Source organism: Pseudorca crassidens, chromosome 2, assembly GCF_039906515.1.
Source record: "Pseudorca crassidens isolate mPseCra1 chromosome 2, mPseCra1.hap1, whole genome shotgun sequence".
Classification (NCBI taxonomy): Eukaryota; Metazoa; Chordata; class Mammalia; order Artiodactyla; family Delphinidae; genus Pseudorca; species Pseudorca crassidens.
In genome coordinates, this window is record NC_090297.1 from 80,546,565 (window position 1) to 80,572,249 (window position 25,685).

The window sequence follows — 25,685 nt, forward strand, 5'->3', positions numbered from 1 at the left end:
AAATAAAATCCTATCTAAAAAAAAAGAACAATGATTAAACATTGGTATAAATATAAAACCTTTCTAAACTGTTTTTCATAACCCAAAATATCATTAAATGCCAGATCAAAGATATAAATGAGGCTTGACAATAAAATGAATTCCAGATACATATATCCTGTGTTAGCTGGGCTGCGCTAGAATGTACACACAAGCAATTGAGAGTTTTCTAATGCTCAACAAGGTTGGCTATCTTGAGTGATATAATAGGGAGGAATATTATTAACAGATTTAATACTATTACTGAGAAACCATCAAATGGAGCAGCTCATAGGTAATAGTGCTTTTTTGATTCTATCCTTGTAGGAAATAACTTCAGGAACTGTCTAAATGTTAGCTCAGATACTTGATTAGTGTGGAATAGGATATTTTTCAGGAATGATTATCATTTCAATTCTTACAACAGTTATACACAAAGAAATTGAATGGTTATGGCATCAATTCTTTACCTGGTTAAGACAAAGTGAATTTGTCACTTCATATTTTGGACTTTTTGCTTTTATTGGCTTCAGTGTAATGTTCTGAAAGTGAAATTTATGAAATTCTTTAAGTACCAATTGTTCCTTTTTTTTTTTTAACTTTCTTAATTATGGTGACTTAAAAGGAGTAAAATAACCGTTTCTCTTTAGTACTACAACCCACATCTTCTGTAGAAGTGACAATGATGCATTTTTTTTTCATGCAAGGGAAAAAGGACAAACTTTGTCCAAGTTTAGATTTTATTTTACCTTTTAAGGGGGAGAATGGTTTAGTAAATGTAGGAAGTATGAAATGACAGTTTGGAGTACTTTTCATCATTCAAGCTAGAAAGTTTAAGAGAAATGATTAGTACTCATCATTTAAATATTTTAAACTTTCATTAGTTTCTCATCAATTAGAGTGTTTTTAAAGCCCCAGAAGGATAAATTCAAGGACTCAGACTTGATTAAAAACTTGCATATATTGAGGTCTGTACTTGAGCCACGAGTCTTAGAAATAGGGATAAACTTTGTCATGTGAATTTAAAAATATTCTGTTCAAACTGGGTCTTACTGAATAAACAGGCTGTCTAGAATAGTGTTTCTCAACCTTGGCAGTACATTAGAATCACCTGTAAAACTTTAAAAAATAGTGTCCAAATCTGAATTGAATGGAGAGTGGGGCCAGGTAAATGTAATGTTCAAAGTATCCCATGTGTGGACTTATCTGGCAGTCCAGTGGTTAAGACTCCACACTTCCAATGCAGGAGGCCCACATTCGATCCCTGGTCCGGGAATTATGATCTCATGTGGCGTCGCCAAAAAAACCCAACAAAAACAAAACAATGTATCCCATGTGACTAATGTGCTGCAGTGTTTGAGAATCATCAGTCTAGGTGTTTTTTTGTTTGTTTCCACTTTCTAAACTCTAGTTAAAATTACTTTGGTAAAAGGAAGAGGCAGCTTATAATCGGTTTGTTCTTCTATATTACATAAGCACCACACACTTAAATCAAAATACCAAAACATTCTTTAAAGGGAGCAGATTTCTTTCGTTCAAAGTACTTGATTTTTATCAATAGAACATTAGGGGATAAGCTTGGGCAAATCATTCAACATCTCTGGACATACTTTCTTTCCTATAAAATAAGGTAATAACTTCCAATCACTTTTCTGTACCTTGTCCTATAGAACAGAAGTGTGATTTGTTTTTCTAATTTAAAAATCTTCAGTAATTTTTTCTGCTGTAATGGCATTACATTCTGGTTTTACATTATGTATGGTATTATATTCATATTCAATTTATCAAATTTTTTAGTCAGTACTGGCTTGCTGATAATATTTGGTGTCTCTGGAGCATTGATCTCAGTGCTTTGATAGGTGATGGTTATTAGCAAACCTTTCAATCAAATATTTGATGCCAGATCTCTCTCTTTTTCTTGATTCTGTGATTAAAATTTTTGCTTAGTTTGAAATGAAAGTTTTCCAATGAAAGTTTTATATTGAGGTTTTTGGGGAGCTGTGAAAATAAAACACATTATATAATGTGCAAAATATTCATTTGTTTAGTAGTTAACATATTTTATCCAATTGGATCCTCACAAGGTAGGTATACATATTATCACAGATCCCTGGTGAAGTTAGTTGACAAGCGTGTATGTTGTCACTATAGTGCTCAGTTTTATTAATGTTTGTAAGACCTGGTAGGGCTTCTTCATTTATTGAAATGTGGTCTTAAGCTTGATAGTGAAAATGTGTATGTTTGCCTTTTAATTCCAAAGGCCAGGAACTCATAAATAAACAGAAATATGCAGTTTTATTTTACTATGTTCCTGGAAAGTCAGCTACATAAGAGTAGAATGAGAAGCAAAATACTGAGTTTTAGGCTATCATTATTCATCTATCTATAGTCTGTAAGACTTTTTTGAGGCACACTGTATTTGGTGTTTTTGATTTTTTTTTTAATTAAAAATCTTTGATGCCTTTTGCTAGTGCTTTTTAGATTTTGAGGTGCTAGTTTGTATAATAGTCCTGAGCTTTAGTTTTATGTCAGAGAACTAAGATAATGCCCTTGAATTTTTCGTCAGAACACTAATGTGGTATGTTGTATTTTTACTGTAGTTAAGAGTTTATATCATTGAATAATTTGTTTAGGTGCATATTTGGATAATTAAGACAGGTGTATATCACTAATCATTAGAGAAATGCAAATCAAAACTACAATGAGATATCATCTCACACCGGTTAGAATGGCCATCATCAAAAAATCTAGAAACAATAAATGCTGGAGAGGGTGTGGAGAAAAGGGAACCCTCTTGCACTGTTGGTGGGAATGTAAATTGATACAGCCACTGTGGAGAACAGTATGGAGGTTCCTTAAAATACTACAAATAGAACTACCATATGACCCAGCAATCCCACTACTGGGCATATACCCTGAGAAAACCATAATTCAAAAAGAGTCATGTACCAAAATGTTCATTGCAGCTCTATTTACAATAGCCCGGAGATGGAAACAACCTAAGTGTCCATCATCAGATGATTGGATAAAGAAGATGTGGCACATATATACAATGGAATATTACTCAGCCATAAAAAGAAACGAAATTGAGCTGTTTGTAATGAGGTGGATAGACCTAGAGTCTGTCATACAGAGTGAAGTAAGTCAGAAAGAGAGAGACAAATACCGTATGCTAACACATATATATGGAATTTAAGGGAAAAAAAAATGTCATGAAGAACCTAGGAGTAAGACAGGAATAAAGACACAGACAGACCTACTAGAGAATGGACTTGAGGATATGGGGAGGGGGAAGGGTAAGCTGTGACAAAACGAGAGAGAGGCATGGACATATATACACTACCAAACGTAAGGTAGGTAGCTAGTGGGAAGCAGCTGCATAGCACAGGGAGATCAGCTCGGTGCTTTGTGACCGCCTGGAGGGGTGGGATAGGGAGGGTGGGAGGGAGGGAGACGCAAGAGGGAAGAGATATGGGAACATATGTATATATATAACTGATTCATTTTGTTGTAAAGCAGAAACTAACACACCATTGTAAAGCAATTATACTCCAATAAAGATGTTAAAAAAAAAAGACAGATGTATAGATGTACATATATTATATGATCGTATTAATGAAGTCTGTTTTTTTTGTTGTTGATCAAAGCTGAAATCATAATTTTTCCCCTAAATGTGAAAGCTACCTGGATCTATACCCTCAATCTTTGCAGTCTGTCTTCTTCCCTTCCCCTTTCCACCTAACCCCCAACACTTAAAATAATACTTAGTGGAGTGACATTAAGATGGTCCATGTCATTTTAAATACTTGAATTCTTTAAATTAAAGCACGTCATTGAGTAGCACTTAGCAATTTTAACAGTGTCCAGCATCAAACATTTTAGGAAAGAACAGTAACACATCCAGCGGAAACTGATGGCATTTCAGGAGGCAGAAGGTAATTATTAAAATTAGAATGTTTTAAGTTTGAATAAGACCTGGTGTTGACCAGCCTTGGTGCCCTGAAGCCTGAGGCAAATAATGCTCAGGAGGCTCATGAAAGCTGGCTGGAGAGGTGAATCAAGGCATTAACTACCAGTTTGGTGCTTTACCACACTGACTTAGGCTTCTTACTGGGGAGGATAGCACCAGAATCAATTGTAGGATCAAGAAAGAGGAACCTATGAGCACCATGTCAGAGAGATCTCTTTTTATATCTACTCTGCTGCCAGCGTCAGCTGTAAAGGCATTTCTAAAGGTAAAGGAGGTACTATAAAAACCATTTGTTTCTCTGTAGTTGAGGCTGCCAGATAGCTCGGAAGTAAACAGGGTATTAATTAGATGGGATCTTTATTATAATGCTTAGCAAGCAGAGCAGACTTTATCATGTATAATCAAATAGCTTCACTTTTAATAAAAGACTGTATCCTCTCAGGTAATGACATACCCTTCTCTTGTAAATTCTCAATTATTTTAATTAAGCCTCTTAATGGCTACTTGGTTAAAGATGATTTTAGTATAATTGGTACTGCTTGTTTAAACCCTTATCTCTGTTGTAACTTGTTTCTTTTTAAACTGTCGCTTATTCAAGCTCTTTACTCTGAAGTAACACATTTTTCTTTTTGCCTAATAATCTAAATTGAAATTTGTGAGGGGATATTTATTCCATTATGTGGAAAAGAAAATATCCCTTTTCAAAGCAAGTATCCCTTTAGAAATTTTGACTGATTCCAAGAGGGCAAAAAAATTTGTAAATAAAAGAATTTCTTGAGTTAAGAAGTTGACCATTTTCTTAAAATCATCACTTTCATTCTAATGTGAAAAAATGTGTCATTTAGATGATGGTAATTTTTTAAGTTGGCAAATATTAAAATATTTATATACATTTGCAGAAATGTTTCCTAAATTTACTGGAGTAGAACAGAATGATTCTTCTTCTAAAGAGAAAGTAAAGGTAAGTTAATTCTTCATTTTTACCTTAGAATTTTAAAATTATGTAGGTTATAGCTCACTGGTATAGTAGTAGCTTTCTTTAAAATTGTTCTTGATTTTATTTACATGAAGAGTTGTCCCTCATTTTAATTTGTCAACTAAATGTTCAAAGATTTCTTTGTAAAGAAGATTGAATAGTGAAATGATTTGGTTACATTTTTCTAACAAGATGTGACTTTTTTATGATTTAGTCAAACAGGTAAGTAGAACAAATTATAGAAATTTCAGCTTAGTCTTGAGAGTCTAAATACAGAGAGAAGGTCTTGGTGTCCCCATGTGCGTACCAATTACCAACTATTCATTTTTAGCACATCTGTGTTTGATTAGTAGTTGACATGCTTTAAAAAGGATAAAAGTAATTTTATCTTTTACTACTAATCCTCATAAAATTTTTAATCCTTTGTACCCATCCCAAATATAGAATTACAGGTGTATACCTTTTATTAAATCATAAACTTACTTAACAACATCTAACTCTAGGTTAGGGGAAATACAACATAAATAATACTGTCTTGAAGTATCTCTTAGTTGTGAGAAGAGAGATAATCATACCGTTAAGAGATTGTATGATTAGTGCTATAATCATCTATATTCATACTATATTGAGAAAATAAAGGAGGAATATATATTTACTGCCTGAAGGAGGGAATGCTTAAAATGGGTTTTAAATTATAGGGAAAGGGAAGAAATGGTTAGTATATTGACATGCTGATTAGGGACTTACTTTTTTAAACAGAGGTAGTAGCAGTAAGAGAGAGGGCGGGGGTGGGGGGTGGGGGAAGCACAGGAGGTGTGTTCAGGGAAATATGGTAGCAGAGGGTGTTTGTATGGGATTAGTTGGCTTTGGAGATATAATAGGGAGGGTTTTGCACACCTAGATAAAGTGTTAATATTTAATTTGTTAGGTAGGCGTGAGCTCTCACCGGTTTTTGAGTGGAAGGAAGATCCAGATGATCTGTCTGCCATAGGTATTAGTGGAATCAGAAAATTATGTCAAGTTATGAACAAACTTTGGAATAATTCTCAGTATATAGCACATAGAATGCTATGTTTATGATCTGTTTGTGACCAAGTTTTTTTCAGTGTCACTCACTGAAGAACAAAATGCTCATTTAAGACAAAAGAGGAAATATATTTATAGGATCATGAATAAATGCACATATTTGTGTGTTTCAGAAAGTGGTGTTTTGCTGATTTAAATCTCAGCATTTGCCTTTAAGCTTTGGGCTTGGGTCTGTATTATTGTTGGGATAAACATTCCTATGCCCTTTGTTTTATTCAAACTAGCATAGGTATTCATACACTTGCCTTATCGGCTCACTCACTCTAACCCCTTTATTAGATGGAGAAGGAAGATTGTCTTATTCATCTCTGTACTATCTATAACTCAGAGCTTAGTAGACAAGGTACCTGGGCTTTGGTACTGTAACTTAGCTTGCCACTGAATAGATGTGAGATTTTAGGTTAAGTTACCTTCCTTATATCTAAGTCCTATTGTAAACTGTAAATGGGGATAATAATTATACCAAACTCATAGGATTAGTGTGAGAAATTAAGAACTATATAAAAGGCTTACCCTGGTGCCTTGCACATCTTAAGTGTTAACTAAATATCATCTATTATAATACACTTTTTCTTAATAAGTAGTTAACAAGAGTTTGGAATCAGAATTTGTTGATAGTCTATGGCTCAACCATCATGTTATTCTTTTTTTAAACACCCCTCCTTTTATATCTATAATTCACTAAGGAAAAGGGGGTAAAGAAAGTGGATTAGTCTCTAGATTTGGTATAAAAGCTCAGTTTTTATTTTCAGTAGATCACAGGGAAGCATTTGAAAATAAGCAACACTGTTTAATAACATGTATAAGTCTATGTGTACTAGCAACTAAGATCATAGACTTTGACTCTGCTTATAAGCTATATAATGGCCAAGTTATTTAATCGTTCTAAACCTTAGTTTTCTCATTTGTAAGATAGTGATATTTATACCTTATAAATTTGTGTGACTTAATTTAATATCATATTCAAAGATAGTATTAAATTATATTCTATCCTCTTGTGTTTCTGTTTTCTTAGTTATACTTCTTGTGTGGTTAAGCTCTGAAAGATAGTTTTGTTTAACTTTGTCTTAGCGGATACAATCATCTGTGCAATATACAGCCTCTGGGAAAACTAGTCTTGTTCATCAGACTACATGTTCAGGTGGAACACCACCAAATCCCTACCAGTTAGTATTTAATTATCAAGAATCAGAATGTTTACAGAGTGTGGAAAACATTTCACCTTTACAAATTCTGCCTCTTTCAGGTAAGAAATTAAGAAGTAAATGACTGTGATTGAACAACTGACTTCTAAATGAAAATGCCAAGATTATCTTAAATGTTATGTATCTGGAATACTGACAATCATAACTAGTAAATTCCAGGTTAGAAATAATCCCTGAAGCATATTGCTTTATACCCCAAGGTACTCATTACATTTGAATGAAAGAAAATTGTATGTGCAGTTCACACACAACTTACTTTCATACAGATTATATACATTGGCATGTGAGCCATGCATAAAAACCTGTCACTGCCATAGCTCATAGCAAGCTCTGAGCAGACTTGCGAAATGTTGCTCTAATTTCCATGATGTCTGTGTGGGTTGGAAAGGTAGATTAGAATAGGGAAAAGATAGAGATTCTATAGGTAGAGAAATGAAGTTATAAACATTAAAAACAGTTTACAGTTAAAGAAACTTGGGCTAGAAATACTTGCCTAGTGGTGGTTCCTATTTACTAAAAACATATTCTAAAACTGAAAATTTTTGTATTTTTAGGTTCATTTGACTTTATAAATGTCTTATCTGTTAGTCTTATCAGAAGTGAACGTATCACCTTTCTCAGCCTGGTCCTCCTGGGAATGTGTGGCACAGGAGCATACTTCTCTGATAATGATGAGCCCAGCTTATGGAGTGCCTGAACTTTGAGACACAAATGTGTTCAGGCCTAGACAGAAGCAGATGTGAATATTCCATATCCATGTCTCCTTCTGTCTAGACTGCTCCCTGGCCTTCCAATGGCAGGGGTTTCTCCAAAACAGAAGAAATTTCTAAGCTGTTTTACTGAAGCACAGATTAGGAGGAACACAAAAGTTTTGATCCTCCTTTATTGCTTCCAGTAAACGCTCCCTACTATTCTGTGTTTGAGTATTCCGTTTTGCATTTAACTAGAGTTATAGCTCTTGACTCTGGAGAAGGAGTGGAGATCAAGAGAAAAAATATCTGAGGCAACACTGGGGGGCATCCCAGGAAGAAGTATAAACAAAGATCCAAAGTATGAAATATTTATAGCCATTCTTTTCTGGAAAAATATTTTCAAGGTACTCAGGAGAATAACTGAAGATGTAGTTGTTCTAGGTCATAAATTACCTTAAATACCAGTGCTACATTTGGATCTTTTATTTTGCACACAGAAAGTAGCTTCAAACAAGAGCATAACAAAATCAGATTTTACATTAGGAAGAGATTGCTGCTTGCTGTATAAGGGATCGACTAAGATGAAGATGCTCTGATATAATTGGGACCAAGTAAGGAAGCTGGGTGCTATAGTCTAGGAAAGAAATTATGAGGACCAAAACTAAGGCAGTACGTACAGAAAGGATGTGGCTAAATTAGATATTTTTGTGGCAGAATTACTAAGCTTTATTAGAATAAGTGTCTTACCAGAGTATTATCCAACAGTTGGCTTGAAAATAAGAGACATTGTTCATTTTGGACATGTTTAAGATGCTGCAGAATATCTAATTGGAAATACATAACTAGAAATAGGTTTCTGGAACTAATAGGGTGTAACAAGAACTACAGTTAGGAATTACCAATATGTAGAAGCTACTTGAAGCCATGAGAATGAAGGAAAATGTACAGAGCAGGAGGAGAAAGGTCAAGGACAAAATTCTGGGTAACCAAACTCCCTCTCTGTAAAAGTAGAAAAAATTAATAAGTTAAAAGAAGAGGTAATCAAAGCTAAGAGGAAAAGGAAAAATGGTATAATAGAAGCCCAGGAGATACGTTTTTCGAAGGAAATCATCATCACGAGTATCATGTCCTACTATATACAAAGCCTTAAAGTACCATGAGGAATGAGGAGAGAAGATTAAAATTGGCAATGTGAGATTTTTTTGCTTTTACAAAAGCTTCTTTTATGGCTACTGTGATTGAGATGGAAGCAGATTCTTGTAAACTGAGAAGTAATGGAATCTGAATGTAAACCAGTCTTTCAAGAATTTTATTGAAGAGGATGGGAAGATAGCTGTGGCTTTAACAGGAAGATAGGTATTTTGTTTTTGTTTTTTTAAGACTGGGAGAGAGGTTGTTTTGTTTTGAATTTTGAAATCGGCGAGATTTGATCGAGTTTGGAGGTCAATCGCAAAGAACCAGAGTAGGGAAAAGTTGCTGTTTTCATTATAGTAAGTTCCTAGGACAATGATAGGGATAGCTTTGAAGAAGAATAAAGACATTGAAAAATAATGGAAATAATGCAGTCAAGATGGTCTTTTGTTCCTATTTTAAGAAAACGTCCTATCTATGAAAAGTCAGGCTTTAAATATCTAAATCTTCATTCGGGTTCCGTTTCTTGTATTCCTTCAATTTCTGTTTATACGTGATTGTGAGTAATAATATTGTGTAGAGGGGAAGTTTGGATGATGCTGAATGGCTGTTCTACTGCACTTAAGCAGATTTTTCAGAACCAAAGTGGTTTGCATTTGCCAACTGTAGGTGGCACTATGCCCAAGGGAAACTGCAAATATATATAAGCTATAAAATGTATATAGAATTTTACTTTTCTGGAGTGTAATCTTGGTGGAAATAAATTAGAGTACATAAATTAGAGTTACATAGAGTACATAAATGTATGTTAGAGTACATAAATATTTAAGAAGTTGAAGTTTTAAGTGTTATCAGTTTTCTGCAAAACCTCTGCCATCATCTCCACATGAACTGGAAGATGTCTAATTTTTTTTCCTTAAAATAAGTTGAAGTTTTTAGTCATGAAGGATTACTAAACTTTATAATTTATCCTTCCAGAGCTCTTTAAAATATCTTCACTCAGTTGTATTAAGAAATTTTTAAAAAAAAAACTTATGCTGTCACATCAATGTGAATTAACATGGCAAATGAGAAGGTAAATCAAGGAGTTTGCCATCTAGTAGGAGAAGTAAACAACTGGTATATAAAGTAAAAATAGGGACTTCCCTGGTGGCGCAGTGGATAAGACTCTGCGCTCCCAATGCAGGAGGCCCGGGTTTGATCCCTGGTCAGGGAACTACATCCCACATGCATGCCGCAACTAAGAGTTCACATGCCACAACTAAGGAGCCCACCTGCCGCAACTAAGACACCAAATAAATGAATATGTCTGTGGATATGTGTGTATGTGTATATAACTTTTTTTAAATTAAAATAAAGTAAAAATAATGTGCCCTAAAAGAACCCAAAATGAAATTTAAGGAGATGAGGAAGGCAGAATTACCTGACCTCTTTGAAAGATGTGTATTGATGTATAGTAGGATCAAAAGGCATTTTGGATAGAGGGAACAACACGAATGAGTGTATTTAGGTGACCAGTAATTCAATGTAATTAAAGCTTTGCTTGAATAAATAGGAATACAGGGAAATAAATTTGGGAAGGTAGATCAGGATCAGATCATAAAGAACCTCAATACCTAGAGACTTTTGGACTTAATTATAATAGTATAGTCAGTGGGGAGCCAATGAAGATTTTTTGAACAGAGTGTGCTTCAGTGTAATTACTCTGCCAATATTGTGAAGGTCAGTTGGAGAGATGGGGAACAGAGAAGGAAAAGACCAACTGGGCTGTTGCAGTAGTACAAAAAAATTAAGTGATGGAAAGAAAGAAAAAGGTATAGTTGAAAGAAATCACAAGAGTGGAGTGAGCAGGTCTGCAAAAGATGAATATATGCTAGGTTTTAATAACAAAGGGGTGTATAAGCTTTGGTGGCTCAGAGGATAGTGGCTGGATACTGGTCCAGGTTGACAGACCTGGAACACAGATGAAGAACAGATGTCTGAGGAAAGATGAGTTTTGTAGTGTTTTGAGGTGCCAGAGGGCATCCATATGAAAATGTTTTTCAGAGAGTCGGTCCCTTGACACACTTCCCTTGGCTTCTGTGACACTCTTCTCTTGATCATCCCATCTCTGAACGTTCTTTACAGACACCTACTTTATCTGCCTACCTTTAATGTTGATAATACTCTGAGTTACATCCTTAAGCCTCTTTTTACTTTACTACAGGCTTTTCTAGCTGTATTCCAACGCATAGGCTTACTAAGCTAGGACCTCCCCCTCAGCTCTCATAGCAATAGGCTTGGAGAAGACCTCCCTTTACCCAGGTATGCCATACATTGATCATTTTCTACTTATTATGGCATGTAAAAGGTTGGAAGGCAGCAATCTATACATCCTTCCTGGATGATCTTCTTGGAGTCTATGACTTCTAGTCTCATTTTTACAACTCAAGCATCCAAGCCCCAGGCATGTTTATACAACTCTACTGAATACCTTAAACAGCACATAGGCATGTCAAATACAGCATGTCAAAACTGAATTTCCCCCTTTTAATTCCTACATTTAAATCTTTCCTCTTTAGTTCTTAATAATGGCACTGTCACCACTTACTAACTTAGAGTCAACAAACTGAGTCGTTTAGAATATACTTCTCTTGACATAATACTCTTTCTACTTCTTAAATAATATCTGATCCCAGGCAGAGAGGGGATGTAGTTCTGTACTTAGACTTTTTCTCCCTATTTTTCCATTCCCTGTTGAACTGAGAAAATAGGTGCATTGGGCCACATAGGAACACACAAATTTAAACTTTGTTCCTTCATTCATCCGTCCACTGACTGTTTTGTCTCACCCTCCTGTGCTCACTCCTATCCTTTAGTGTTCCTCCCTTCTTCAAGCCTCACATTCAACTAGTGTGATTTAGCCAGAGAATCAAAGGAATTGATGGGTGATAGAAGCTTAAATGTAAGTTCCTATAACTCTAAGTGGCCAGGATTTTATGAGCTTGAGCCAATTAACAAAAAGATAGCAACTCAAGTTTTCATTTTTCTTCTCTGTCCTTTTGATACTAGTTAGGACCTATAGACAAGAGCTGGAGAGACCTGAAACAGAAATGACCTAATTAAATTTCATACACCAGGATGCTTTTGGTCACAAATGCAGAAAATTCAGCTCCAAACTGGCTTACACAAGGAATTTTGTTATCATACATACTGTAGTCCAGAAGTAGGTCAGTCATTTAGACATGTTCGACAAAGGCTCAAGCTCTATTTCTGAAATTATTTTCACCTGTAATAAATGAAATATTTGTATGAAAGCTTTACAGTCAACAGGATTGTGTGGTTTGTTCTCTTCACCTCAAACAACATTTTGCATTTCTTACTCCTATTCCCCACTGGGTAGTTTAGGTGTCTGGTATCTTCGTTCTTCAATTCTTTGTATTTTCTTTGTTCTCAATTTGGCTACCAGGAAGCATCTTTCCTTAGAAGCCCTACAGTGGCTTAAGGCCTCCTCTTTTCTAAATGATTCACTGGTGTGGGGGTAGGATTACCATAATTAGCTTGGCCAATGAAGACCCATCTCTGGAGCTGAGGTCAGTTTACAAGCTGAAAGACTGCTATACCATGGGGAAAGCTAAAATAGGTCTTGGTAGGTGAGCCACAATGTCAGCTATACTTTATGCTGACAAAAAAAAAAAGAAGAAGAAGAAGAAAAAGAGAAGAAATAAAGGAGGTAAAATTTCAAGTGAAAATGTTTATTTTACAGTATTACAATTCTCCAACTAAGAATACTCCAAAATTAAGCGTAAAAAAACTAGTTATTTTATTTTCATAGTTTCTGACCTGGCGGGGGGGTGGGGGGTGGTGGAAATGTCAAATTCTGGAGAATCAAGATGAAATAACTTGACTATACTATTCTAAAAATGTGTGCATTAGATAATCCTGAACAACACTTGAATGGCCTAACTGTGATGCATCAGTCCGGTGATAATGACACAGTGGTATTAGAATCAGAATGTCAAGTTCCAGTGCAAAAGGTAAGAGTAAAGTTATTTTTTCTCACAAATATTGGGGGATTTAAAATTGAGTATAGAAATGGCATGGAGGTATTTTAAGCCCTAATTTGAATGAATTTTGGATCTCTAAGCCTAATTTTTGCCTACTTATAAAAAAAAAAGTTAACCTGTGAGCAACACTCTTTCCCACCCTCTACCTTCAGTCCCCATATTTGTGTTTAATTGTAAATTCTATAATGCTGGTATTTGCCAGCTATCCTGATTTTAAAACATGTTATAAAACTATCTTTTAGAATCTGTTGTAGGTGATTTCCTCATGGAGTCTTTGGTGCACTTAATCTCAAACCACACATTGATCAGTCTTTCAACAAATATTCTAGATGTTTGGGATACATTAGATACACCAGGTACTATTCTAGACATTTGAATCTAGTAACTGTCAGAAATGGACTATGAATGAGATATTCACATATCCCCTCTTTTTTCTCTCCCTCCCTTCCTTCCATTCTTTCCTTTCTTTTTTCCTTGTAAGTACTTCAGAGGACAAATCTTACTGCTTGGGCACACTTAGGAATATCTGACATTTCACCATGAGGAGCATATTGCTTTGGCCCTTGTTTTTTCTTATTCTTAGAAACTTTGACTTTCTTACATACTGCTCTGCTAATAGTTATTATCATCAAAGATGACCTATGTTTAATATGGGTGTTTTGTTATTGATAAGAACCATTTAAAAAGTACCTTTCCTGGGAATTCCCTGCTGGTCCAGTGGTTAGGACTCCTTGCTTTCATTGCCGAGGGCGTGGGTTCAATCCCCAGTCAGGGAACTAAGATCCTGCAAGCAGTGTGGCCAAGGGGGAAAATAAAAAAACAATAAATTTTTTTAAAAAAGTGCCTCTCCTGATATCCAGCATAAATTTTTTATTGTTATTGTTTTTTGTTTAAACATTGAAAGTGTCATCTGTCCCCTTTAGGATGCAAAGAATAAAGCAGCAGAGTTTCTCAAATATTTGGTTTACTGTGTACTAAAATCTTTGTTTCTCATTTAACAAAACTGTAATTTTGACTGACCCAAAATAAATTTTGAAAACAGTAAGAAAATTTTCAAAAGGGCAAAGAGATTACAGCAAAAATAAGCAGCAAAACATCAAGTATATGACATACCATTGAAGTTTGTGTTAAAGGTAAAAGTGACATAAGTCTACTCTGTTGATTTCTAATGTCTAGCATATAGTAAGAACTAGAATGTTGAAAGCTTGAGGAGGAATGGGATTATGTGGCTTGTTCTCTTCACAACAAACCGTTTCCATTCTTTTTTTTTTTTTTCTTGATTTTAAACTGTTTCCATCCTTGACATTATTTCCTACCGTTGCTCACTCACTATTAGCAGTGTTATTACCACTTACTGGAAAAAAAAAAGGCTACAGAATTTTGGTGCTAGAACAGATCTTTGAGAATTAGTCTTTATGAACAAACTGTGGCCCAGACAGTTCAAGCATCTTGCCCAAAGAAGAGCTGATACTAAAATAAAACATTTCAACAAGCTCCCAACCTCTGTTGTTTTACTCAGAGCTCTAGCTTTGCTGTTCGTCTCTTACTTACCTCTGCCTCAAGAAAAGGTATCCCTTCTTGCCAAGACTTCTCTATCTCTTTTCTTCATTTTCTTTCATTTAACAGATTTTTGTGGAGCTCTCCTGCCATCTCTATAGTCTCTATTATTCCTTTTGTCTCATTTCTCCACTACCTGTTTACATTTTAAACCAGGCTTTCTCAACTATAGCACTATTGACATTTTGGGCTGGATAAGTTTTTGTTGGGAGTAGCCCTGTACATTGTAGGATGCTTAACAGGAACCCTAACCTCTATCTACTAGATGCTAGCAACACCCTTTCCCCTACCACTACGTGACAACAAAAAACTTTGCTGACATTGCCATAGGTCTTCCCTGGGCAAAGGAGAATCACCCCAGTTGTGAAGCAGTACCTTAATTTTACCTAGAATCCAGCTGTTCCCCATTCCTGTAATTTGTCCTATCAGAGGAACCAATGATGTCTAAAATTGCTGCATCCCTCCCAAAGTCTTGATAGGGTAAGGAGTCCAGGGTCTTCTACTACTTCTCTCTCTGGTTGAACATCCACTGTGGTGATTTCAGTTACAGTCTCTCTGCAGATGACTCAAATATATAGTTCTAGACCTGACATCCTGTGAGTTTTAATCATTTTTGATTTCTCAGTCCCCTACAGCCAAGGAATTGCTAAATTCTCTGGGTTTTACTTTCAACATGTTTCCTTTTCCACTTCTGCCTCAGAGACCAGACCTCATTGCTTTCAGTCTGAGCTCTTTGTAATATTTGTAACTGGTCAGACTAACTTGAAACCTTCCTTGTTCTAATCCATTCTGCTTTTAACATTCTTACACTGTTCCTCCTGATGTATTGCTCTGATCACATTACTAATATGTATGAAACCTTCAGTAGTTTCTAACTTTGACTCCAGAGTGAAGATTAAACACCTTTACCTTATGACTCCAATCTAGCCTTTCAGTCTTAACTATATATGCCTTGTAATTCACTGAAATTGAACTCTTCATTTCTCCCCGGATATATCTAGTAATATCTTTAATTATGATTTTCTTTCTTCAGTGAGGAATGCTTTCCATCCTCATCTCTGCCTGTCAAAAGTCTTCTTATTCTTCTCTGTGATGTCTGAAAAACTGTACTGTACTCCAAACCCAATTATGAACTTTCTTGTTTTAGGATCTGCCAAAATTTTATTGCAATTAGATAGACATTTCTGGGATCAAGCCAGAGACCAGGGTTTCATCCTCCCTTTATTTCCTATTAAGTATACTACCAGGTATTACCTGTTCTGTTTCAAATCTCTATCTGAAGGCAAGATTCTTTAACTAACTCAGTAGAAAAATGAAGTCTGGAACTAGTATTTAGCCCATTCCATGGGTAAGAACGAAAACAGGTTTTATTGGCAGCATACAGGAAAGACTTCATAAACACAACTGGGTGACCTATGGTGAAGGTCTTGTGTGTACAGTAGGGGTGAGATTACTTCAGGATGGAAATTAAAAAGGCTTATGGAAAAGTCTTGTCATAAATTTTCTTTTGCTTTACCTGGGACCCTGGACAAATTTCTCCCTAATATTTCATGGAAATAATATGAAAAGAGGAATCAAGCATAATTATTAAGGAGACATTTATCAAAAAAAATTTAAACAGAGGATGTTCAGGTATTGCATTGTCGTCTTTCCTAACCCCAGATAAGTAGGCTAACTCTTTTTTTTAAATTGAGGTATAACTGATATATAATATTATTAGTTTCAGGTATACAACTTAATATATTGAGAAATGATCACCACAGGAAGTCTATTCTCTCCCTCTCCCAACATAGTTAAAATTTTTTTTCTTGTGATGAGAACTTCTAAGATCTACTCTAAGCACATTTGAAATGTACAATGGAGTATTATTGACTATAGTCACCATGCTGTACATTGCATCCCCAGGACTGACTTATTTTACAGCTAGAAGGTTGTACCTTTTGACCTTCTTCACTCATTATGCCCACTCCCCACTCCCCCTCCTCTGGCAGCCATCACTTTGTTCTCTGTATCTATAAATTTGGGGGGTTTTTGGGGGAGTGGTGTTTCTTGGGGTTTTTTTAGATTCCACATAGAAGTGAGATCATATGGTATTTGTCTTTCTCTGTCTACTTATTTCACTTAGCATAATAAATGCCCTCAAGTTCCATCCACGATTTCCTTGGTTTTTTGTGGCTGAATAATATTCCATCATGTATATATGCCACATTTCCTTTTTCTGTTTATCCATTGATGGACACGTGGTGTTACTTCCAGATCTTGGCTATTATGAATAATGCTGCAATGAACGTGGGAGTGCAGATATTCTTCAAGATCCTGATTTCATTTCCTTTGGCTATATACTCAGAAGTAGGATTTGCTGCATAATACGGTAGTTCTACTTTTTTTTTTTTTCTCGGGTATCTCTATGCTGTTTTCCATAATGGCCATACCAATTTAAATCCCCACCAACACTGTACAAGGATTTCCTTTTCTCCGTGTCCTCACCAACAGTTGATAATTGCCATTCTTATAGGTGTGAGGGTGATATCTCATTGTGGTTTTGATTTGCACTTCCCTTATAATTAATATTCCCTTATGATTAGTGATGCTGAGTACCTTTTCATGGACTTGTTGCCCATCTGTTTGTTCTCTTTGGAAAAATGCCTATTCAGGTCCTCTGCCCATTTTTTTTCAGTTTGTTTGTTTTCCTGCTGTTGAGTTTTCTAAGTTCTTTATATATATCTCTTATCAGACATATGATTTTCAAATATTTCCTGCCATTCAGTAGGTTGCCTTTTCATTTTGTTGTTGGTTGCCTTTGCTAAGCAGAAGGTTTTTTAGTTTGGTGTAGTTCCACTTGTTCATTTTTGCTTTTGTTGCCTTTGCTTTTGGTGTCAGATCCAAAAATTATCACCAAGATGGATGTCAAGGAGCTTACCACCTATGTTTTCTTCTAGGAGTTATAGTTATGGTTTTAGGTCTTATATTCAAGTCTTTAATCCGTTTTGAGTTGATTTTTACATATGGTATGCGATAATAGTCTAGTTTAATTCTTTTGCATGTGGCTGGTCAGTTTTCCCAATACCATTTGTTAAAGACACTGTCCATTACCCAGTTTACATCCTTCACTCCTTTTTGTTTGTTTGTTTTTGTAGGTCATTTTCCTTTATTTTAAATGTAACAGAAAGTTAAATTTTCCAATGAAATAACAATGAGGCTACTGGCTCTCTCCCACAAGACTCTGAGGCCAAGCCAAATTATATGAAGGCTAGCCTATCCACACTATTTTCCTTCACTGCTCTTTTAATTTCCTCTTTCCCCATCTTCTTCTGCAGCAGAACACGTGCCCAAGTATGAAATGAGTCCTTCACTCCTTTATTGTAAATTAATTGACCATAAGTGCATTTGTTTATTTCTGGGCTCTCTATTCTCTTCCATTGTGCTATGTGTCTGTTTTTATGCCAGTACCATACTGTTTTGATTACTGTAAGTTTGTAATATAGCTTGAAATCAGAGAGCATGATACCTCCAGCTCTGTTGTTCTTTCTTGGAATTGCTTTGACTAGTTAGGGTCTTTTGTGGTTCCATACATATTCTAGGATTGTTTGTTCTATTTCTGTGAAAAATGTCATTAGAATTCTGATAGGGATTGCATTGAATCTGTAGATTGCTTTGGGTAATATGGATGTTTTAACAATAGTAATTCTTTCAGTACATGAACATGGAATATCTTTCCATTTCTCTGTATCTTCTTCCATTACTTTCATCACTGTTATAGTTTTCAGTGTACAGGTCTTTCACCTTGGTTAAGTTTATTCCTAGGTATTTTATTCTTTTTGATGCAATTGTAAATGTGATTTTTTCCTTAATTTGTCTTTCTGATAGTTTGTTAGTGTATAGAATCACAGTGGATTTTTGCATATTGATTTTGTATCCCGCAACTTTACTGAATTTCTATATTCTAATGTTTTTGATGGAATCTTTAGGGATTTCTATATATAATATCATGTCATCTGCAAATAGTGACAGTTTTACTTCTTTCTGATTTGAGTGCTTTTATTTCTTTATCTTGCCTGATTGCTCTGGCTGGGACTTCCAGTACTATGTTGACTAGAAATGGTGAGAGTGAGCATCCTTGTCTTATTCCTGATCTCAGAGGAAGAGCTTTCAGCCTTTCATCACTGAGTATGATATGAGATGTGGGCTTGTCATATATAGCCTTTATATGCTAGGATATAGTCCCTCTATACCTACTTTGCTGAGAGTTTTTATCATAAATGGCTGTTGAATTCTGTCAAATGCTTTTTCTGCATCTATTAAGATCATATTTTTATCCTTCATTTTGTTAATGTGGTGTATCATGTTGTTTGACTTGCAGGTGTTAAACTATCCTTGCATCCCTGGAATAAAACCTACTTGATCATAGTGTATCATCCTTTTACTGTATTGTTGAATTTGGTTTGCTAATATGTTGTTGGGGATTCTTGCACCTGTGTTCATCAAGGATATTAGTGTGTAATTTTCTTTTCTTGTGATGTCCTTATCTCATTTTGGTATCAGGGTAATGCTGGCCTAGTTAAGTTTGGAAATGTTCCCTCCTCTTCTATATTTTGGAAGAGTTTGAGAAGGATTGGTATTAGTTCTTCTTTAAATGTTTGGTAGAATTTACCAGTGAAGCCATCTGGTCCTAGACTTTTTGGAAATTTTTTGATTACTGATTCAGTCTCCTTACTAGTAATTGATTTGTCCACATTTTCAATTTCTCCATGACTCACTTTCGGTAAGTTGTATGTTTTTAGTAATTTATCAGTTTCTTCTAGGTTGTCCAGTTTGTTGCCATATAATTGTTCATAGTAGTCTCTTACAATCCTTTATATTTCTGTGGTATCAGTTGTAATATCTCCTCTTTCATTTCTTTCTTTTTTTTTTTTTTTTTGCTTTTTTTCTTAGATTGATTGATTGATTTTGGCTGAGTTGGGTCTTCATTGCTTGCAGGCTTTCTCTAGTAGCAGTGAGCGGGGGCTACTCTTCGTTGCAGTGCGTGGGCTTCTTATTGTGGTGGCTTCTCTTGTTGCGGAGCATGGGCTCTAGGCACACAGGCTTCAGTAGTTGTGGCACGCAGGCTCAGTAGTTGCGGCTTTTGGGCTCTAGAGCACAGGCTCAGTAGTTGTGGTGCACCGGCTTAGTTGTTCCATGGCATGTGGGATCTTCCTGGACCAGGGCTCAAACCCATGTCCCCTGCATTGGCAGGTGGATTCTTAACCACTGCGCCACCAGGGAAGTCCCTTCTCTTTCATTTCTGATATTGATTTGAGTCCTCTTTTTTTTTTCTTGGTGAGTCTAGCTGAAGGTTTGTCTGTTTTGCTTATCTTTTCAGAACACCAGTTCTTATTTTCATTGATCTTTTCTGTGGTCTTTTTATAGTCTCTATTTCATTTATTTCTACTCTGATCTTTATTGTTTCCTTCCTTCTTCTAATTCTGGGCTTCATTTGTTCTTCTTCTAGTTCCTTGAGGTGTAAATTAGGTTTACGTGAGATAGTTCTTGTTTTTTGATGTAGGCATTTATCACTATGAACTTCCCTCTTAGGACTGCTTTTGCTGTATCCCATACCTTTTGGTATGTTGTATTTCCATTTTCATTTGTCTCAAGGTATTTTTTTTAACTTCTTTTGATTTCTTCTTTGACTCATTGGTTGTTCAGCAGCATGTTGTTTAATCTCCATATTTATGAACTTACCAGTTTTCTTCTTGTAATTGATTTCTAGTTTCATATCATTGTGGTAAGGAAAGACACTTGATATGATTTCAGTCTTCTTAAATTTATAAGACTTGTTTTGTGGTATAACATTAACTATCCTGGAGAATACGACAACTATTAGAAGGGCCATCTAGACATGTAATATCCAGTGTCCAGTATGGTAGCCACTAGCCACATATAGTTATTGAGCCCTTGAAATGTCTAGTGCAACTGAGAAACTTAGTTTTAGAACTTACAATTAACTTAAATTTAAAAACTTATACTCAGTTCAATTATTGGAGAGCGTAAGGATGTTTGGAACAGTTTGATTATGCATATCTACTTTTTCAACTGTAAGTTTTATGAAGTCTAATTACAGATCAATGATTTCTAATCAAAGTTAAGCATTTGAATTGAGATGTGCTATAAATGTAAAACACCAATTTAGAAGACATTACAAAAATATAGGGAATTCCCTGGTGGTCCAGTGGTTAGGACTCCAGGCTTTCACTGTCAAGGGCCTGGGTTCAATCCCTGGGCGGGGAACTAAGATCCCACAAGCCGCACAGCACGGCCATAAGTAAGTAAGTAAGTAAATAAATAAATAAATAAAATTATCTTCAGTCTTTTATATTGACTGCATGTTGAAATAATAATGCTTTGGGTATATTTGGTGAAATAAAATATATTATTAAAAGTTTTAGTTTAAAAAAATTGTGGTACTAGAAGATTTTAAACTATATATATTTCTATTGGGCAGCACTGATCTAGACCTTGGCATATCACAGTTAAGAACAGTGATCACAATCAGTTAATTTTTTTCTTCATACCGAAGAAAGGAAAACATAGCTATGTCAGAGGGTTCTCAACAAACACTGTGCTGTTCTTCTGGCATCGTCTTACTTTCCCTCTGATTAATCACTTGTATATTTGCTTTATTTTTCTCATAAGATCATAAATGTCTTTTTTTTTTTTAAGTTTTGTAACTTAATTTTTTTTATTGAGGTGTGGTTGATTTACAGTGTTAATTACTCCACACAGCAAAGTGATTTGGTTATACATATATATATATATTTTTTAATTCTTTTCCATTATGGTTTATCATAGGATATTGAATATAGTTCTCTGTGCTATACAGTAGGACCTTGTTGTTCATAAATATCTTGATTACAGTGACATGGGGATTTTTATATTCTTAACAGATTGTCATACCCTTAACATACATGTTTCATATTAAATTGAAGTAATTGTCAAGCATGCTATTTTAATTTGATCTTAGATGAATAGTTGAATTTAGTTAATCTGTTATCCTATTTTTTCTATTTTAGTAACCTTTAACTTAAGTTTAGTAAAGTTATGAAGCCTTTGGAATCTTTATTTTTGATCTATTACTATATCAAAAAATATTGCTTTTCTTCCAAAATTTAGTTGACATCTGTAGACATATACTGAATCAAATATTTGTTTTAGGATATAAAGATCAAGAATGCAGATTCTTGGAAAAGTTTAGGCAAACCAGTCAAAACATCAGGGGTAGTGAAATCATCAGATGAGCTCTTCAACCAATTTAGAAAAGCAGCGATAGAAAAGGAAGTGAGAGCTCGAACACAGGAACTAATACAGAAACATCTGGAACAGAATACAAAGGAACCAAAAGTATTTCAAGGAAATCAAAGGTCTGTAATTTACTGGATTAATGGAGGCTTTGAGAGATACAGACATGTATTTAAAATAAATTTCGTTTTTGTAAGTGGCTATAATTCAGCTATTTAGTAGACCACAAAGCAAATTATATTTAGAAAAAGTAAATTTTTATTGATTTTTTAAAAATTGGTAAGTAGTAGTATCTATTTTGAAGGGGATACAAATAATCAAGTGATTGAAGAAGCTATTAAAGATACCAATATTGCTAAATTATAAAGACATCATTATTTTCCAGAAATGTCTTAATATTTCCATTCTGTGTGTAAGAAGATGATGGTAAACCTTGGTCATAGTTTTCTAAAACCTTCTCTTCATTAACATAGATTACCTGATGTAAAATTTGACATCAAAAATACTAAAAATAATGTCATAACATACAAAAAAGGGTACCTAGAACATTGCTTTATATTTGTCATTTAACAACGTATCTTCATAATAAAAACTTTTAAGGAGCTTGAAACTTACTTTGAACTTGACTGTTTCTTTAAGGGACCATGGCTTCACTCTAGAATCTTTTCCAAATAAAATGCAAAACAAGTGTCTTGGAGAAGAGCAGAAAGAACATCAGCAGTCACTGGAAGCTCAAGATGGAGGCAAACTCTGGCTTCTCAAAGACCGTAATTTAGCAAGGGAGAAAGAGCAAGAGCGGAGGAGAAGAGAAGCAGTAAGTGAATTTTAGTTTATTAAATCTAACGAACAAAGGAAAGATTTAACAGAGCAGTGTCTTTACATGTTCAAAGATGTATTCTGGGTGGTTCTTCAGTGACAGTTACCTCTTTGGTGAGGATCAGGTTCTAAAATCAGAGAGTAAAATTAAAATTTCATAGTCAAAAGACACAAGCATAGTGTAATAATAGAGTATCAATCCTGGAGGCTACTAGACTTTGAGTTCAAATCCTGGTTCTTCCATTAACTAGATGTTGGAGCCTGGGCTATTTATTTAACCTCCCTGTGCCTCAATTTCCTTATTTGTAAAGTATGGATAATAAAGGTAAAAGGTGAAAGGAATTTACGTGTATTAAGCACATCTGAAAATGCCTGGCACAGAGGTAAAATCACTTACTGTTATTACTGTTGAAAAATCCATAAACTGCCTATGAATTGTGGCTAAAAGATATGCCATCTGTCCCTAGTCAGTGTTTATTTAGTTGAACACTAGATGAAGAAGTTATATGTCAATTATATCTTAACAAAACTGGAAACCAAAAAAAAAAAAAAAAAGACTTGTGTTTAAGGAGTCCTTAATATTTAAAAACTGATGTTTTAAAAAGTAGAATTAATTCCTTTTTTTATTGAGGTGGATTATTCTTTTATCTGTGGACTATTTAGAAGTGTGTTATTTAGTTTCCAAATATTTGGAAATTTTCTGGCTAGTGAAAATAATAGAAAATTAGTGATTTCTAATTGAACTCCATTGTGGTCAGAGAACATACAATGTCTTGAATTCTTCTGAATTCACTAAGACTTGTTTTATGGCCCAGATTATGATCTACCTTGGTAAATGTTCTGTGTGCACTTGAGAAGAATGTGTATTCTGCTGCTGCTGGGTAGAGTATTTATTAAACAGGGCAAGTTGGTTGGTAATGTTTTTCAAGTCTACTAAATTCTTGCTGATTTTCTGCCTGTTTGCACTATCAAATACTGAGAAAGGGCATTGGCACCTACAATGGTATAATTATAGGTTTGTCTTTTTACCCTTGTAATTCTATCAATTTTATTTCATGTTATTTTGAAACTGTTATTAGGTGCATAGACATTTAGAATTGTTACGTCCTCATGATTAATTGACCCCCTTTTCATTACAAAATGATCTTTTTTACTCCTGGTAATATTATTTCCTGTGAAATATGACCACTTCACCTTTTTTATGACTAGTGTTGGCATGGTGCAAAAATTTTTTCCATCCTTTTACTTTTAACTTATCTGTGCTTTAAATTTATTTTCTTACAGGCAATATGTAGTGTAGTCTTGACATAAAAAAAAAATCCAATCTCTGTCTTTTATAGGAGTGTTTAACCAATTACCTTCAATATGATTATTGATATGGTTACGTTTGAGTCCATCATCTTGCTTTTTTTTTTTTTTTGCGGTACGCGGGCCTCTCACTGTTGTGCCCTCTCCCGTTGTGGATCACAGGCTCCGGACACGCAGGCTCAGAGGCCATGGCTCATGGTCCCAGCTGCTCTGCGGCATGTGGGATCTCCCCGGACCGGGGCATGAACCCATGTCCCCTGCACCGGCAGGCGGACTCTCAACCACTGCGCCACCAAGGAAGCCCCATCTTGCTATTTTTTGATGTGTGTCCTCTGTTCTTGTTATTTTTTTTCCCTGCATTCTTTTAGATTAATCGTATTTTTTATGATTCCATTTTATTTCCTTTATTGGCTTATTATCAATAACTCTTTGTTTTGTTACTTTAGTGGTTGCTTTAGCGTTTACAATATATACTTTAGCTTGTCACAGTCTTCTCTTAAGTTATATCACACCACTTCACATTTAGTGTAATAGCCTTGCAATAGTGTACTTCCATTCGCCCCCTCCTAGCCATTAGACCATTGTCTAAGCAGTCAAATTGTCTCTAAAAGTTTTAAATGACATTTTTAAAAAAACCCTTGTATTTACCTACATAGTTACCATTTCTAGTGCTCTTTATTGATTTGTCTAGATCCAGATTTCCAAATGGTATAATTTTCCTTTTCCCTAAAAGGACTTCCTTCTAACATTTCTTGTGGTGTGGGTCAGCTGGTGATGAAATCTTTCAGCTGTTGTGTACATGAAAATATCTTTATTTGGCCTTTGTTTTTCATTAATAGACTTTATTTTTAAAGTGTTTTAGATTCACAGCAAAATTGAAAGTATAAAGAGTTCCCACATATTCTCCCCTTTGCCCCACCAATTCACAACCTCCCCCACCATTAACATCCCGCTTTAGTGCAGTACATTTGCTACACGATCTGTGAACCAACATTGCCACACCATTATCAATCTTATTTTATCAAGGAAAGTCCATAGTTCACATCAGGGTTCACTCATTGTGTTGTGCTTCTTATGGGTTTTGACAAATGTATAATGACATACACCAACCATTATGGTACCATCAGAATACTCTCCCTTTCCTGAAAGTCTGCTGTGCTCCTCCTGTTCACCCCTCCCTCCTGAACCCCTGCCAACCACTGATCTTTTTACTACCATAGTTTAGCCGCTTCCAGCATGTTGTATAATTGGAATCATACAGTATATATACCTTTTTCAGATTGGCTTCTTTAACTTAGTTATATGCATTTAAGTTTCCTCTATGTCTTTGTAGGTTGCTAGCTCATATCTTTTTAGTGCTGAGTAATATCCCATTGTATAAATGTACCACAGTTTATCCATTGACAAACATCTTGGTTGCTTCCAAGTTAATCACTGGGTTTTCATTAATTGTTTCCTTCGTGTGTCTTGTGCTTTGTTGAACTTACTGGAGCGATGTGTTTATAGTTTTGATCAAGCTTGGAAAAATTTGGGGCATTATTTCTTCATATTTTTTCTGTTTCCCCCTTTTCTCCTTTTTTTATATTTGTTTATGGCTGTGTTGGG

The 25,685-nt window shown here is 35.1% G+C and overlaps 1 protein-coding gene and 1 long non-coding RNA gene across 3 annotated transcripts in view; one reads left to right on the plus strand and one right to left on the minus strand.

Annotated features, from left to right (window-relative positions):
- The window catches only part of LOC137218975 (uncharacterized), a 72,476-nt gene that overhangs the window by 26,656 nt on the left and 20,135 nt on the right, over positions 1 to 25,685 (minus strand). The window contains exon 2 of the long non-coding RNA XR_010940944.1: positions 13,815 to 13,908. This is a non-coding gene — a long non-coding RNA (uncharacterized lncRNA). The remainder of the gene's footprint in view (positions 1 to 13,814; positions 13,909 to 25,685) is intronic.
- BRDT (bromodomain testis associated) overlaps positions 1 to 25,685 on the plus strand; it is a 48,481-nt gene that overhangs the window by 17,883 nt on the left and 4,913 nt on the right. Inside the window, exons 12-16 of one of the 2 annotated variants that reach the window (XM_067726893.1) lie at positions 4,888 to 4,949; positions 7,122 to 7,296; positions 12,994 to 13,094; positions 21,873 to 22,078; positions 22,596 to 22,770. In XM_067726893.1, coding sequence (XP_067582994.1) covers positions 4,888 to 4,949; positions 7,122 to 7,296; positions 12,994 to 13,094; positions 21,873 to 22,078; positions 22,596 to 22,770 — 719 coding nt within the window. The remainder of the gene's footprint in view (positions 1 to 4,887; positions 4,950 to 7,121; positions 7,297 to 12,993; positions 13,095 to 21,872; positions 22,079 to 22,595; positions 22,771 to 25,685) is intronic. The other variant, XM_067726894.1, reaches the window with a different exon arrangement.